This window comes from Pongo abelii, chromosome 19, assembly GCF_028885655.2.
Source record: "Pongo abelii isolate AG06213 chromosome 19, NHGRI_mPonAbe1-v2.0_pri, whole genome shotgun sequence".
NCBI lineage: Eukaryota > Metazoa > Chordata > Mammalia > Primates > Hominidae > Pongo > Pongo abelii.
The window spans coordinates 2,035,159-2,052,413 of record NC_072004.2 but is presented as its reverse complement, the minus strand read 5'-3'; the positions used below and the strand labels follow the sequence as shown (position 1 = coordinate 2,052,413).

General features: G+C 44.8%; 1 protein-coding gene and 1 long non-coding RNA gene across 3 annotated transcripts in view; one reads left to right on the top strand and one right to left on the bottom strand.

Annotated features, from left to right (window-relative positions):
* Positions 1-17,255, top strand: part of SMG6 (SMG6 nonsense mediated mRNA decay factor) — a 248,327-nt gene that overhangs the window by 57,505 nt on the left and 173,567 nt on the right. For both annotated transcript variants that reach the window (XM_054535167.2, NM_001132236.2), the window contains 2 exon segments: positions 589-650; positions 8,715-8,860. In XM_054535167.2, coding sequence (XP_054391142.1) covers positions 589-650; positions 8,715-8,860 — 208 coding nt within the window.
* Positions 11,605-12,762, bottom strand: LOC100937989 (uncharacterized). The gene is made up of 2 exons (XR_151649.3): positions 12,487-12,762; positions 11,605-12,265 (listed from the first exon to the last, which is right to left on the bottom strand). It is a non-coding gene; the product is annotated as an uncharacterized LOC100937989 (long non-coding RNA).

The following is a 17,255-nucleotide window of genomic DNA, read 5'->3' as shown; positions in this document are numbered from 1 at the left end:
GTCTCCATCAGCATACTTCATGCCTAGCCCTTTAGACACTTGAATTTTCAACTCCAGACCTAGAACATGAACTCTAGTTTTTAAAGCTGGTGAAGTACAATTTGATGAGCTAGTTAGTGGTAGGTTACCTTGCTCTTGGTTGTCAAAGAAGGGTCCTGCTTTCCTCGCTAGGTAGGTAGAAAAATAACCCAAATAGAACCAGGGCCTTCACTGTTATCCTTGCTCCTGTAAGAGTTTCATTTCCACGATTATGAGCCAGAGTGGCTCCTAGATCCTCTGAGAACTGTGGGCATCTTTCTTTACATCCTGCTTATTAGGATTCACCGCCTCATCCCCTGCACACAGGTGCCACTGCCGGCAGAGGGTGCTGTCTGCTCACTGAGCCTGTTGTCATCTTGGCTCAGCTGAGCGGCAGCTGTTGGGCATGTGCCCTGGGTCTGTGAGAGTTTGGGCATGTCCATTTGGTTCCCATCCCTAGTGCCCACCCCTTAGACCCTGGCCAGGTTATTGTGTCACTGGGGACTCTGTTCAGTAACAGGAAACTGGGGAAAGTTTAATTGTTTTCTCCTCTCCCTTTTTCCCATGCAGCTGAACAAAAGGTTCATCCTCAGTTTTCTCCATGCCCATGGGAAGCTGTTTACCCGGATTGGGTAAGTGTGCAGGATGTTTATTTTATTTTCCTACATTACAAGTCATTTTGGAATTTAATATTGTTAGCAACTGGACTGTGTTTGTAACTGAGGGCACAGGGTGTGAATTCTTAGAGGCCTCCACCTTCTCTTCTCTTCCCTTCATCTTCTGTCCTACTGTGCTCATGAAATTTGGGAAGTATGACTCTCTATCTCTCATTTCTTCTTTCTCTACCTTTACTAAAACCCTCCTTTAAATACAATCTTGTCCCAGCCCCCACCCCGGTCCCTCTGGGTTTCTCTTTCCTCTGCCTTCCGGCTTAGTCCCTAGTGAGTGCCTCAAGGCAGTTGTGCTAAATCCCTGGGTGCAGCTGTCAGGGGGTCCTCCTTGGGAAGAATACTGTCCACTAATTTTCCATCAAAAATAAGAGTAACGTTTTCTTTCTATATCCTTTTGACCCATATCCTTTCCTCCTGTGCTCAGTTTCCTTTGCCTTATTGCTGATCTCATTAAATACCAAGCCTCTTACGGTTTCATCATCCACCATGGATTTCCATAGACATCTCAGGGAAGGTAGTGTGTGCAAAGCTAACACTTGACTGCTTAAATTCCTGGAAACAGATCGAGTTTTGAGTATTCCTTTATTCCTTGGATGGATCCGAGTTCTTCCTCACTGCGTAAAACTAGTGATCCTAAGCCCAACGTGATGCCTACACGCTAGAGCAGATGGATGCCTGGTGCCTCTTTAGTATAGGATCTCCCTGAGTGTAGGAGAGTGAAGAAAGGAGTAGGTGGCAGTGTCCCCAGACCAGTCTTCCACTAGACCTGTCTTCTACTGGATTCTAATATTTTCTGAGTTGGAAGTTGTATTGTGAGCTACCCTTTGGGGTGATTTGTTTTGAATTATAAATACCCCAGTTATTGTCAATGTTTCCCTTTCACTTCCCGTCATAACTTCGTAAGTTTATCTGTAATTCTCTAGAAGGCTTTCTTTTTTTTTTTTTTTTTTTTTTTTTTGAGACAGAGCCTTGCTCTGTTGCCCAGGCTGGAGTGCAGTGGCGTGATCTCGACTCTCTGCAACCTCTGCCCTCTGAGTTCAAGTGATTCTCCTGCCTCAGCCCCCCGAGTAGCTGGGATTACAGGCGCGTGCCACCGCGCCTGGCTAATTTTTGCATTTTTAGTAGAGATGGGGTTTCACCATATTGGCCAGGCTGGTCTTGAACTCCTGACCTCATGTGATCCACCTGCCTCGCCCTTCCAAAGTGCTGGGATTACAGGCGTGAGCCACCACGCCCAGCCTAGAAGGCTCTCTTAGTGGAGGTAGGGGCTATGTCAGTTTCCACATACCGTTGTAGTTAACTTTTTTGAGAAGCGGAAAGGTTTGTTTCCACTGGAAGAAACTCTGCTCCACGGGCGGTGGACTAGAAAGTGTGCTTATTACATATTCATTCGGTATCAACCTGGGTAAGAATGATAGTGATGGTCATTGCAAGCATAGTTTGGATTTCAAAATGACTTGGGAAAATTGGACAAGGTACCAGTAGATGAATCTCTATCTGTAGACATAATGGGTGGAGACATTCACTTAGGCAAAGTAACCTAGATGCATCACTGGTCCCATCTCCTGCCTCCCACCTCCCCCGTCCTGCCACTGCCACCAGTTTAAGTTCCACTCTGGCAGTTTTTGCCTCACTGTTGTGTTCCTAGAGCCTGGCATGTAGTATTTGTTGCATAAATGAATTAATTATAAAAAAAATGGATGGATTGCTAAGCACTGCAGAGAAATAGGTGGTATTCTAGTAGGTTACTGTAGACCCAAGACAATCACTAGTGAGTAATGTAAGGCTGTAGTTACAAGGTTGAAGGTGGATAAGATGATATCGGTATCATCTTAAAAATAACACATCAGAGTAGGAAATACCATTGTGCTACACTTAAAGTGACAGTTGATGGTACTCCTGCTTCTTACTTATCTTTTTTTTTTTTTTTTTTTTTTAAAGAGATGGAGCCTGTCTGTGTTACCCAGGCTGAAGTGCAGTGGCTATTCACAGGTGTGATCATACCGCACTATAGCCTTGAACTCATGGCTCAGCCTCCCATGTCACTGGGACTGCATGCTCACACCACCACAGCTGGCTTATTTATCTTTTTTTTTTTTTTGAGACGGAGTCTTGCTCTGTCGCCCAGGCTGGAGTGCAGTGGCACGATCTCAGCTCACTGCAAGCTCTGCCTCCCGGGTTCACGCCATTCTTCTGCCTCAGCCTCCTGAGTAGCTGGGACTACAGGTGCCTGCCACCATGCCCGGCTAATTTTTTTTTTTTTTTTTTTGTATCTTCAGTAGAGATGGGGTTTTACTGTGTTAGCCAGGATGGTCTCGATCTCCTGACCTCGTGATCCACCCGCCTCGGCCTCCCAAAGCGCTGGGATTACAGGTGTGAGCCACCGTGCCCAGCCTGTTTATCTTTTATTTTTCTCGTTTTTTCATCTTTCTCTCCTTTACTACTTTTCACTCAGTGTTTTCTCTCCTTTCTTCCTTTGCCTATGTTTGTTCTTTAAATTTTCCTGTACCATGTTGCCCTAAGTCAGGATTTCTCAACCCTTGGTACTATCGACATTTTGAGCCAGATGACTCTGTTGTGAGGGGCTGTCCTGTGCATTGTAGGATACTTAGCAGCATCCCTGGCTTCTTTCCACTATGTACCAGTAGCACACATCCCCCACTAAATGTGGTGATTCAGAATGTCTCCAGACATTGCCACGTGTTCCCTGGGAGACAAAGTTGCCCCTCATTGAAAACCACTACTCTAGATATTTCTTGCCCTGTTAGAGACTTTTGGGACTAAAAAAGTTATAAATCTTGGTGCAGAATGTAGGAACATTTAGGATATATTTTTATCAGGTTATGCAGTAGTTACACCCTGATTTCCCCTCCACTTCTAAAATTCTTATATTTCGACACATATTTTGGAATAAGTTTGGGAAAGGACCACAGTAATGATGAAAAAGCGAGATAATGACCGGGCGCGGTGGCTCACGCCTATAATCCTAGCATTTTGAGACGCCAAGGTGGGACAATCGCCTGAGCCCAGGAGTTCAAGACCAGCCTGGGCAACATAGGGAGAAGACCCCATCTCTCTTTTTAATGAATATAATAGATAATTTTTTTAAAAGCCAGAAAATGAGATCTGAAAGGAAAAATTAATTTTAAAAAACATTAAGGTAAAAAATATTTATTTAGAGACAGCTGTAGGATGCCTAACATGTTTAAATATAAAAGGGTCCCAATAGGATAGTCTTGATTTTTATGGGATGACAGTAAGAGAAATTGGCTTCTGTTGTACCTGGAGAGATTTGGGTGGAAGAAAATTTCACAGAAGGGAAGATGTTTGAGAATTTTCTTTTTTGGAGGCCTTTAAAAATGAATAGATATCTCATTTGTCTGAGGTGGTTTACTGTGTTCCAGGTTATTTTTCAGGATCTCTTTTATTCCTGCATATAACATACTCTGTTGTCAAAAAGGTAAAGCCAGCCCAATTTCACCTTCGTAAGAAATGACTTATGGTAGTTTTTCATTGAGGAAAATGTATATGGATTCTAGGCACTACACTCCCTCTATGGGTATCCTCTTATTCTGTCCTGGAGGTAAAATAAAATTGAGCCCCATATTTATTCTGGAAGGCAGAAACAGAAATAACATTTCTATTGCAGGGAAAAAGGTATAGAAGTCTGTAAGACTAGGAAAGCAATGAGCCCAAGCCACACACAACATCATAGACTGTTGCCTAATTACCAAGAAGATGTGAAATGTGGGCGGCGCTGAAAACGAATTAAGAGTGAGGAGATTGTAATGGGGAGCAGCTGAAGGCACATCACTCTCCCGCCTGCCCTTTCGGAAAAGCCCCGATGCTGCGCTTCCAGGCATGGTCTGCTCTGTGCCTGGTGCTCCACACTGCGTCAGCAGAGACTCGAATGCCTACTATGTGCAAGATAAGTCTCTTAACTCCCTTAGTTAAAGGACTTATCCCCAAGATAAGTCTCTTAACTCTGACGAGAGGTTCAGAGCTTTAGAGGAAATATTCAGTGCCAAAAAGAGTTTGTTTTTCACCACTTACTAGTTACAAGATCTTGAGAGTAAACAAGTCAGAGCTGCTGCGGGCTTCAACTAACCTGATCAGTGGTTTAAAGAGATGGTCTCTGAGGTCCATTCCAGTCCTTATGTTCTATAGCACTGTGATTTGTTTTTTTTTTTTTTTTTTTTTTTTTTTTCATTTCCACCCTGTCACGTGGCTTAGTTTTTTCGTTTTGGTCTTTTGCTCCTGGGTTGTTCCTGTCTTGCTCGTTTTTTAAAAATAAGAGGTTGAGAAAAACTAACCTGGATTGTTTTCTGCAGAGAATGTTGTCTAGCCCAGCTGTGTTCCTCAGCATCTGAGGGCTGAGTCCTGCTCGGTTAGTCACCGTCTGAGTCAGTCCCGGGCCTAGGTCCCGGTGTTGTCTGAAAGATTGGTTTGTTGAAACTGCCATTCAAATGAAATAAGGTGTCTCTAGAGATCACATCACAAGGCAGCCACTTTAGTCAGTGAAACACACAGCCCGAAAACGATGGTATCTTCTGAGGTTTTAAAGGATAGGGACAGTCATCTCGGATTCAGGAGAAGGACTCAAGTCGGAGTGCCATATGGCTCCTGACAGACCCTTTCCTGGTGAGAGGCAGATCACACTTGCACTCGGACTCCACTGAGAGAGGTTAGGAAGCTGGCAGCCTATAGGCTCTGAATTTGTGACAAATAGTATGCTTTTGCTTCCTCTTATTGCCTTGATCACAGTTACCACTTTAGTTTTTACTTGCTTGCCTAGTCATGCTATTTGCATAGCTTTAAAGTCTCTTGGAATTCAGACTGATATATTTATTTTGTACTTTTAATTTTTAAAAATATAATGTTTGTGTCTGATTCATTTTTTAAATTAACAAATGTTCTTAAATACAAAAGTAAGATGTATTCATTATGGGAGAAATCTTTTCTTACTTTACAGTGCTCTTTGTAAAGTATTTAGAAAACTCAGCAAAGAAGAACAAATAAAAAATTACCCGTATTCCTACCACCTAGAGATAACTCCACCGTTAAAATTTGGTAAAATTTTTTCAATTTTTTTCTACATATCACATACACACTTTTTTTCAATTGCTTTACAACTATTTTCATTTAATATGTTTGGAAGTTTCTCTCACATGATTAAAAAATGTAATACAACTTAAAAAAACTAGTATTCAATTGTGTGCATGTTCCATCTTAATCATCTATTGTTGGGCACTTTAGATTGCTTCCAAGTTTTGGCGATTATAAATGACCACTTTTTGTATGTTTTCTCTGTTGCTTCTCTTCCTACTTTATTGCTGCGACTGCTGTTTCTTCTTGGTTATAATTTTATAATTATTACATAAGTATTATCCAGAAATCCTTGTAAAAGTATAACATTAAAACTAAGACTAAAATTTCTTTTAACTCTGTGCCCTCCAAAAAGATAGTAGTAGACATCAGGGCGTGTATTCTTCCAGACCTTTCACTCATCTACCTACATACTTACGTATGTGTCCATCAGTAACGCGGGGTGAAGCAAAGATTATTTCTCAGAGAGAAAGACATAAAACTACTTACAAGTAGTTTGAGGCCAGAATTAGATAGCATTTTGGTTACAAAACTGGAAACCAGAAACCACCTACTGAGCCCTGAGGAGGGTTCCTCTCTTTATCTGTGCCTCCCGTGGTTACTGCTGAACAAGGCTGGTTTTGCATGAATAGATCCACCTTCTCTCACATCTCACATTTGAAGTTACTCTAACTTATATCCTTCTGCTTTCAGTTTTTTCTTTTGTTTTAATCATGTTGGACTAGTTGAAAGGCAAAGGGAGATTTTTTTATAAAACTTTTTATAAAAAGGAAATGCGGACATTTGACCTGGTGCTCGTTCAAGACTTCAGTCTGACCCAGAGAGTGTTAATGGATCTGTTTCCAATTCCTACCCCAGGGAAGAGGCTTCCTCAGACACAGCTTCGAAGCAAAACTGTCCCACGTGACACTTCTGTCCTGTCATTCTGTGCTGGCTCTCTACTGCCTTTCAACACGGAGACACATGGCTCTGAAACTTGCCCAGCGTGGCTGCTTTTCAAGCAGAGTGAACGCTGCTATTCTCGTAACGAGAAGTGCTAGCCCCCCTCCCCACCTCTGACCAGAAAGAGTACTGCACAGTGTCAGGATTTAAAATGAAACCTTTGTTATAGCCCATGGGGAAAAATGGATCTAGTCCAGCCCCAAACATATCACTCTCTGCCATTCCACATCTTCCAAGAGTTTTAACGGCTCTGAAATTTTTTAGAGAAAAAAAAAAGAGTTTTGTTTTGTTTTGGAGGGTTGGGTACTTGAAATGGCATGTGGAGAAAAAAAGCAAATGCATGGCATCTTTTGTGCCAATGAAAATGAGGACAGCTCAGCAGAGAAGGGAACTGGAATGTAAACTGTAATTGACCCATAACTGTGGCACGACTTCTGGGCACCAGGGGGTCAGTAATAGGAGTTGCCATCCAAGAGCAAGGAGTGAAGATTGCCAAGATTCCAGAAAACCTGGAGTTTTCTAATCTGGGGAGGGCACTTCTCAACCGGGAAGGGCCGGGATGGGTGAAGCTAGAAGCACCTTCCTCTAGAACTTGAAACTGGTTTCTATCTTTTGAGAAGGATTACCTTCCTTGTGGCTTTTCAGAAGCTATTTATTAATCCAACTTGGAGCTGTTTCCCCAACCCCACAAGTATGTCACAAGCAGTTTGTTTATTTGGGGGCTGGGGGACATGGTAAAAAATACTTTGGTGACCACGAATTGTTCGGCATAGCCCTAAGGCCTGTGTGCCTGGCTACTCTCTCTAGCACCAAGCTTGAACTTGCTTTTTATTTCTGAAGACTTCAGCTGTGGTTTGTTTCTGTTGCCAAAGAAGCTCCAGGCATGCATCACTGTTTGGGATCCAGTGGCTGCATTTGGCAAGGAGTGATTTGAATGACCTCTCCTTAGGAGCCCTAGGTCACTGGCTAGATTTCTGCCTCCCTGCATTACAGCCTCTTCCTGTATTGGGAGTGGCACTTGGCCAGGGCATTATATTTCCACTGGCCTGAAAACATACAGACACCGATGAGCAGAGGCTTGTACGAGGGAGGAGGATGGCAACACGGGAAGAACTGAGGCAGGTGGCTGGGGGCTTCTAGGTCTAGGCATTCTTCAAGGGGAAATTTGGGATCCTTAGGTGGAACAGTCAGTATGATAGTACCTCAGAAGACAACAGCAGAACTATGTCTGGTTACCTAAAGTAAACGCTTGAGTAAAAAATCTTTAGGCCAAGTGCAGTGGCTCATGCCTGTAATCCCAGCACTGTGGGAGGCCGAGGCAGGTGGATCACTTGAGGTCAGGAGTTTGACACCAGCCTGGCCAACATGGTGAAATCCCGTCTCTACTAAAAATACAAACATTAGCCGGGCATGGTGGCACATGCCTGTAGTCCCAGCTACTCAGGAGGCTGAGGCAGGAGAATTGCTTGAACCTGGGAGGCAGAGGTTGCAGTGAGCCGAGATTGGGCGAAAAGAGCGAAACTTTGTCTAAAAAAAAAAAAAAAATTTTTTTTTTTAGATTCATATTACTTTTTTAATTGAATTAAGTTTCATACGAGAGAGTTTAGGGACTGTGAAGGTTTTAGGAAATTTGTTGAGTATTTAGAAAAGCCGATGGTTTCAGAGAGAAACTTTGATATTAGCTTGAACGCAGTTATTGCCAGGGGTGAGGAAATAGCATACCAAAGCATAATAACTCATAGTGATTTATCCAAAACTTGAGTTGTTTCCATCTCTGGACCCTGAAAACTCCTTTATCTTGAATTTGTTCAAAATTGCAGGATACCGGGAAGGTTTGTGAAAGTAGCAAAGTAATGTCCTAGGCAGTAGTTGTCTGGGGTGTGTGTGTGTGTGTGTGTGTGTGTGTGTGTCAGAGAGAAAGAGAGAGAGAGACTGAAAGAAAGAGGTGCCTCACTGATGGGTTTGCTGTATCTGCAGGATGGAGACATTCCCTGCAGTGGCTGAGAAGGTCCTCAAGGAGTTCCAGGTGTTACTGCAGCACAGCCCCTCTCCCATTGGAAGTACCCGCATGCTGCAACTTATGACCATCAATATGTTTGCGGTACACAACTCCCAGCTGAAAGGTAAGGCATGTTGAGTTTCATCTAGAATATAGACAGATAGAGATTAATGTAGCTTCTTTCTTGTGTTACTATACCTACCATACCTACCTCCCCCCACCTCACCCCCGAACACACACACCCTACCCTTCCTACCATTGCCTCAGATATTTAGTTTACTTTGAAATCTGTATGACTCTCTAGTGCTTGGGTGGGATGGAAGGAGGGAATCATGGGTATAGAGCTTAATTTGCAAATGCAGAGATGCTGTTGCACATCTGGCCACGCGAAAGGCAGCAGCAAGGCCTCTTGAAGGCTGCGGACCCGGAGCCTCTCCCAAGGGAGAGGCATTGCTGAGATATTTCATTGCAGAGACCATACGCTTGGCAGGGATTGGGAATAGCTGTTTCTGGACTCATGTGCCCTGTTTGTTCAGTGTGGAAAGTCTAGTTCCCTATGGGATATCCCTATGGGAGCCTGCCAGGGAGTAAGAACCGAGAATTGATGAGCTTTGGTGACTCAAATCTGGAAGCACAAAAACCACCAGTCCCAGAATTTGGCGATTATACCAGTGTGCATTCTAAAATGTTTTTCTGAACATTTTGGGGTTTTTTCATAGGGGGTCAGGTGGGTGTGGAAGTAGAGGGGAGAAGGGCAGATTGGCAGGGTTTTAAATACTCTGATGACCAGGTCAGGGTCAAAGAATGTTACCAGGATTCCTTCCCTTCCCTTCTGTTCCCTTCATTTCACTTAGGTAAGGATGATATGGTGTGACTTGATGGAATTATGTAGCACAGGGATGACATTATTTTCTGTGTTTGTTTGCAAGGGAGATTTGGTCCATGCTGCCTAGGAGTCATTTCAGAACACTGACAGAGAGTGTTTGGTCTCAGGGCAAGAAATGCCAGGAAGTGGGAATTGGCCCATAGAGACCCTGCTGTAAAACAGATCTGGTGTTTCTTGACAGAGTGCCGCTGGGTCTCTTGTTGCCCCTTTTCATAGCACTTTCTCTCACTGTGAAGTTGATTTATTTATCTCCCCATTTGTACTTAAGAGTTATGCTTCACTTGCTTGTGGTGGGGGAGTGAGTATGCCACACTTTGCCTTGAAATGGAAATGTGGGTGTTTCTGGGACTAGGCAAGGTCCCCTCAGAGTGTGTCTGGGTTCTCAGTTACTTCTGAATCCTAGAGGATTTCCTCCTCTCATGCTGCCTGCTACAGCGTTTAGAATTCCCAGCAGAAAGTGAGATCCAGGGGCTTAGATGCCTTTTTGAACTTGGCTAATTTTTCCTGAGATGGCTATTTGGGTAAATGGCCCTGAGGAGGCATCAAGTCTTAAGTGGCAGCACTGGTTTCCAGGGAGAAGAGAACAAAGTTTGTAAAGTGCTGTGCTAGTGAGGCCCAAAGGGGAGGGACAGGCTGCTACCAAGTAGGAAGCCCACTTGACTCTGGAAATGGGCCCTCCTGAGGCGCCCTCCTGTTCATGTTCCCATCTCCCACTAAAAACAACCCACAGAGTTCAGTGAGCTACCTGTCATAGAGCTGCAGCCTCAGCCAAGACATTGTTCCAGCACCAAATGACCTGTGGCTTCTTTAGGTGTGAATGTAAAGGACCTGCAGCCCTTGCCTATGAAGCATCTGTTTTCAGCAGCTTCTGTTCCATGGAAAGGAATACCTTGGCCTTTTAATAGGCCACCAGTGAGTCTTTTTCTTGTAGCTGTTGTTAAGTAAAGGTTAAGAAAATAATGGTAGGCCAGGTGCAGTGGCTCACGTCTGTAATCCCAGCGCTTTGGGAGGCCAAGGCGGGCAGATCACCTGAGGTCAGGAGTTTAAGACCAGCCTGGCCAACATGGCAAAACCCTGTCTATACTAAAAATACCAAAAATTAGCTGTGCTTGGTGGTGGGTAACTGTAATCCCAGCTTCTCAGGAGGCTGAGGCAGGAGAATTGCTTGAACCTGGGAGGTGGAGGTTGCAGAGAGGCGAGATTGCAAACTATACTGCAGCCTGGGCAGCAGAATGAGACTCCATCTCAAAATAATAATAATAATAATAATAATAATAATAATAATAATAATAATAATTAAGAATTAAAAAAAAATACGGGTAAAAGGAAGGTAAGATGGTGAGTACAGAGAAAGAAATCGGTTGTTCCCTGATTTGAGGCCAAGGTACTTTTTCTAGGACTCTTCCATGGTGGGTCATAATGAGTACCCTCTAGCCAGGAGAGACATGTAAAAATAAAGCCCATACTTGAGACCCTACTTTTCATTACTGGTCTGCTCCTGACTGTCACCTCATTGTCACCTCGATGAGGTAATTGGGGCCAAGAAGAGTATGAGTTGAGGTGGTCAGAGGCTCCAAGGGTGTTTCAAGGAAAAACGGCCCAGGCCACAGGATATAACACTCAGTGAGGACAGAGAGCTCTGTGGACGTGCTGCTAAGTACCCAGTGTGCAGCTGAGGTGGCCATCCAGACCCCACTGTGTGGGCTGCCATTGGGAGAGGGGCAAGCAGAGTCCAGACCCCGCTGTGTGGGCTGCCATTGGGACGGGGCGAGCAGAGTGCTCAGCAGGGCTGGCTGGTGGGAAGATGCACTTTTCCATTTCCCAGCACATGAGTCATCATCTTTGGTCCCCTGTGCTGTGCTGTGCTTGCCTGGACAGTGGCAATAAGGGGGTGTTGTGGCTGAGTAGCAGCATCTGTGCCGGGGGTGGAGAAGGAGGGGGGTTGGGGAGAGGGTAAAGATTTAAATCCTTCACTAATCAGCAGCAGTTTGAATCACATTTTTATGAGTAAGGAAGTGATAAATCAGCCCTGTGTGTTCAACCCCCAAGTCCCGTCAGCCAGTGCCCTTCTAAAGGTTTCTCCCCTGGCCAGTCTGCATGCTGTCAGAGTTGCCACCCACCATCAGGGCCCTGGCTGCCTGAAACCAGGAAGCAAGAGCCTGATGCTGCCTTGCCCTCCCAGGTGCTGGGGTCTACGGTGAATTGACAGTCACTGCAAGCTACAGAACATCTGGGCCATCATTTTTCTTTCCATTCCTTCTTGGACATGTCCTTCTGGGTGGGTGTTTGCATATGTCAGTTTCTGGACTCTGTGGAGAAGGAGCATTCCAGCCTGAAGCAGAAGTGATCTTGTGGCCCACCAGGCAGTTGAGATCCTCACAGTCTCTACCTGAGTCTTCCCTGTAGATGTGGGGCCTAAGGAGTATGATTTGGAGAGCCACAGGGGAGCAGATTCCTTTCTTTAAAAGTGTGTCCTTTGCTGGTGCCTCTAATGCTATCATGAATCATTTGTTTTTTGTGTGTTCAGTGCCACCCTTGTATAACGATCTTCTTTTCGCAATATCAGTAATCCAGGATGGAAATCATATTGTTGCTTACATTTTACTGTGATTACTTTTCAAGTGTGTAGAAAAGCTTTGGACGCTGCAGAAGGCAAAATGAAAGGAAAAGTTTAGATGGTGGTGAGAGAATGGCATCTTTGCCTTTCCCTAGGTTTTGGTTTTCCTAGGAGCCCACTCTGCTCTTGGAGGCAGAGGATGTGAGGCCAGATTTGCCCCCCTTCCTACAGGGCGAAATAAGTTGAGTAATGCCACATTATTTAGCCAACTAAACTTTCCAGTTTCAGCAGTGGTCTTAAAACTCACGGGTTCACGGGTGTTGGTGGAGAGACCTTGATCTCCTCTCGGATGGGCCCTATGCAGAGTCCTACGTCAGTGGATACGGAATTCTAGAATCCTCATACTGCACACTCACGTAGTTGGGGATAGATAAATTTGAGGGGTGGGACAAGGGACGTTTGAGGGCCTTGGCATAGGGCCTGGTATTTATTAGGCATTCAGTAAGCATTTGCTGAGTGCATGGGTGAAGAAGGCAACAGTTCTGGGAAAGCCAGCTCTCACTGAGCAGTGTGTTTCTTACCTGGCCCAGGTCCAAAGCTGGTGGTGAGATAGGTGGTTCCCAGAGTGATGTCATAACTGGTAATCTCTCTAAGGCATTCCTGAGCCTGAAGGGAGGAAGGGCTTTCTCCACGTGCCTCAGTATTTAACACTTTGGTAGTCATCTAATTGGTTGAAGTGATGCCGGAGGGTGACCTATTGATCTAAACCACAAGTACTCCAAGAATTTTAATTTTTAAAAAATTTTGTAATTTAAGGAAATAAAACTCTAGTTTCTTGAAGGGAAGAATTGAAGCAGCATTGTGGTAGGGGAGCACTGAAACCCCATTGCATCCCCCATCTGTGCCCAATTTGTTCCAATCTGGCCCTTTTTTTTCTTCCTTCATTTTCTCTCCCCCTCTTGTTCTCTCTTTTTCAAAAATGTTTTATAATTCCTGGAATCAAAACCATTTCAGGCACACACTGTTTTATTTTACTGTATTATTGGATTATACCGCCTATAAATCACTGGATGTTACTCATTGGCCACCACTGGAATAACTTCCCTTTTCTGTGCCCTGGCTCCCTCTGTTTTCCTCTACCAGTTTCACAGCACATACATCCATTTCAGCTTTGCAGAGAAGCCCTGGTGGCAGCAAGAGGGCACCCAAGAGACACTTCTTGCATGTGCTGTTGGTATTGCCTGCTTTTAGGGAATATTTGGGAGCTGGGATTGAGGTAGAGCCTGACTGGCATTCCTTTCATTATCATTTATGCTTGCTTTTTTTGGGTGGGGGGAGGGAGGGACAGAATCTTGCTCTGTCGCCCAGGCTGGAGTGCAGTGGTGCGATCTTGGCTCACTGCAACCTCTGCCTCCCAGGTTCAAGTAATTCTCCTGCCTCAGCCTCCTGAGTAGCTGGGGTCACAGGCACCCACCACCATGCCTGGCTAAGTTTTGTATTTTTAGTAGAGATGGGGGTTTCACCATGTTGGCCAGGCTGGTCTCGAACTCCCGACTTCGTGATCCGTCCGCCTCAGCCTCCCAAACTACTGGGATTACAGGCATGAGCCACCGCGCCCAGCCTTATGCTTGCTTTGAATGGTGTTAGTAATCCTGAATTACAGGAGGTAGAGGGAGTGTCACATGTGGGTCTCCAGAGGGACAGAGAGCTAGCTAGCTACAGCTGTCTGTATAGGACTGATAGCTTTAACTTGTAGGTGTGGGATGTTTCATGCCATTGTTGTGATGGGAGGTGACTCTAGCTGAGTTTGGTTCGCAACAGAAATGTCCTTGTCTTCCAGCATACAACAATCTTAGAGACGTTCAGAAAAGCAGTATGCTCCTCTGTGGTGATTCACTTCTGTTGTGAGTCTCTTACCCAAGCAGAATGTATGAAGTGCCTAATCCTCCGCTTGTCAGAACAGTTGTACAGGAAATCCACCTTTCATAAGGGGTTAGGCTTGAGTTAGCTGTGTAAACTGGCCCCCTCATTCCTCCTCCTACATCTCTGGTGGTAGAAACCCTTGGGCTTTTTCTCTACAAGGATCTGTGGGTAGATTTCTGTAGGGAATCATTGCCACCTGACTTTCATTTTCAGGATGCCTCAGTTTAGAGAAAATGAACAGAGCCAGCCTGAGCAAGGAATTTTGTGAGAAGTAGATTCAAAGTAGAAGTAGATTCAAAGGTCAGAATAAGTTAGGCTTTGGAAGGCAGGCCAGAGGAGGATGCATGCTTCAGCTCTGCCCTCTTTCCCTGTGGGGGAGATAGAACTCTTGACAGGCCACTTAGTGCAGACTGCTCTCGGCACTCTCTGCCTGTGGATCTGCCTGTAGTTCCCTGAAGAGAAGTGAGTATGTCAAGGGACCCACCTGTCTTTCCACCTCTGGGTTCCAGGGTCCTTGTTTTCAGAATATATTTAGGCTGGGGAAAGAGAAATAGGAAAAGCCAAAGAAATGAGAAAATCGTCATCTCAATAAAATTAAGCCTCTTATCATATCAGTTGAAGAAATGGTCTTTGTTTTGCCCCCAAGATAGCCATGTGGTTTGGTGTCCGTGGCTGCTTTGGTGTGGAGTGAGAGATGCAATATCCCATGTTGCCCAGATTTTGTTTCTTTTGCCATTTTATAGCTTCTCAATTTGATTGTTTGTGGTTTCCTTTTTTGTTTTTTTTTTGCCCCGACATGGACTTGTTCTGAAGGAGAATCATTATTTGGGGGAATTTTGGCAGCAGGACACTTTTCTTTTCTTTTCTTTTCTTTTTTTTTCTGAGACGGAGTCTTGCTCTGTGGCCCAGGCTGGAGTGCAGTGGCACGATCTCAGCTCACTGCAACCTCTGCCTCCTGGGTTCAAGTGATTCTCATGCCTCATCCTCCCGAGTAGCTGGGATTACAGGCACAGGCCACCACACCCAGCTAATTTTTATATTTTTAGTAGAGACAGGGTTTTACCACATTGGCCAGGCTGGTCTCGAACTCCTGACCTCAAGTGATCCGCCCGCCTCAGCCTCCCAAAGTGCTGGGATTACAGGCGTGAGCCACTGCGCTTGGCCTGGCAGCAGGACTTTCAGCTACCTTTTCAGAGCTCTAAGTTTTCTAAATGTATAGCTTGGGTGTGGGTGTGGGGCTCAGGCCAGATTCATACTGTATGCTGAATTCACAGAGAAAGTAGGTATGTTCTAGGGGGATGGTGAGGGGTGGGAAGTGTTGAACTTTGGACCCTAACCAAGTAAATGCCTATCTGAGGAAGAATTGTAGTTTTCAGAGGGCGTGACCAGTAGTGACACCCACAGCAATGACTCCATGCTAATACATGATGACACTTTATAGTTACTGCTTATGTGTTTTCCTTTGATTCTCTTGTCAGCCCTGTGAGACAGGCTGGACAGATATTTTGTGTCCTGTTTCATAGATGAGGAAAATCATATCAGAAAGGTTAAGCAGGGCTGCACAGCTAGTAAATTATACACAGGTGTCAAGTGTCCATCCTTTGGTATCAGAAAAAAGAAAAAGCTTCTCTGGGCAGCTAGACAGTGCAAGGAGTGTCCCCCCCAGTCGGAGCAGTCTTTTGTTCTCTGATGAAGAAAGTGACCTGTGAATCTGATGTGAGACAGGGAAGAGGAAAAGGAGTAAAGGTAAGAGAGTTGGGGTAAGTCAGAATTCTCTGAGTGGCGTGAGACTCAGGTGGGGCTACAACAAACAAGCTAGCAGAAGGTTGTTGTTTGGGCAACTCAGGGCTGTCTGGAGTTCATGTTCATTATTGTCATGGGTAGAGGAAACCTCCCTCTCACATGGAAAGTGCAGTCCATGACTAGTTGGTAGAAGCGTTTACTCTTTCTCTTGGTTTAGGATACATAGTGTCTCTTAAAAAGGGGGTGGGTGGATTTTTTTTTAAGGAACATAGTTTCATATTTTCACCATCATGTCTAGTATCCCTCTTCTTTTAGAAAAGAGGCCTTTCACATGCTCTTCTTAGAAGAGACTGTGCTTCTTTTTGTGGCCTGGGGGGAAGGTAGATATGTCATTGATACAGAAAAGAGTGTGAGAGTATAAAACATCTGAAAGAAGGATAAAGTAAACACACATGTAACTACCACCCAGGTTAAGAAATAGAATATTGTCAGTCCCTCAGATGTTCCTATGTACTTCATCTCTGTATAGCTGTAGTTACCTCCCCGACAGGTAACTATCATCCTGACCTGCGAATTCATTTCCTTGCTTTTCTTTGTAGTGTTCTCACCTAGTATGTATATGTGTGTGTGTGTGTATATGTACATATATGTAAAATATAGTTTGGGGCCAGGCACGGTGGCTTGCGCCTGTAATCCCAGCACTGGGAGGCCGAGGCGGGCAGATCACTTGAGGCCAGGAGTTCAAGACCAGCCTGGTCAACGTGGGGAAAGCTTGTCTACATTAAAAATGCAAAAATTAGGCTGGGTGCAATGGCTCACCCTTGTAATCCCAGCACTTTGGGAGGCCGAGGCGGGTGGATCATGAGATCAGGAGTTCTAGACCAGCCTGGCCAAGATGGTGAAACCCCATCTCTACTAAAAATGCAAAAATTAGCCCTGCACAGTGGCTGGCGTCTGTAATCCCAGCTACTAAGGAGGCTGAGGCAGGAGAATCGCTTGAACCTGGAGAGTGGAGGCTGCAGTGAGCCAAGATCGTGCCGTTGCACTCCAGCCTGGGCAACAGAGTGAGACTCCGTCTCAAAAAAAAAAAGTTAGCTGGGCACGGTGGCATATGCGTGTAATCCCTGCTACTCAAGAGGCTGAGGCACAAGAATTGCTTGAACCCAGGAGGTGGAGGTTATAGTGAGCCAAGATCACGCCACTGCACTCCAGCCTGGGTGACAGAGCGAGACTTTGTCTCAAAAAAGTCAAAATAAAACAAAACACATAATTTTGCTTTGCTTGCATATAGATGGAATCGTGCTAATCATACTATTTATATTCTTTTCTCCCTGGTTTATTTTGTTCCATATGTTTGCGAGTTCTGCCCATGTTCATATGTGTAGCTGTAGTTGATTCATTTTCATTGCG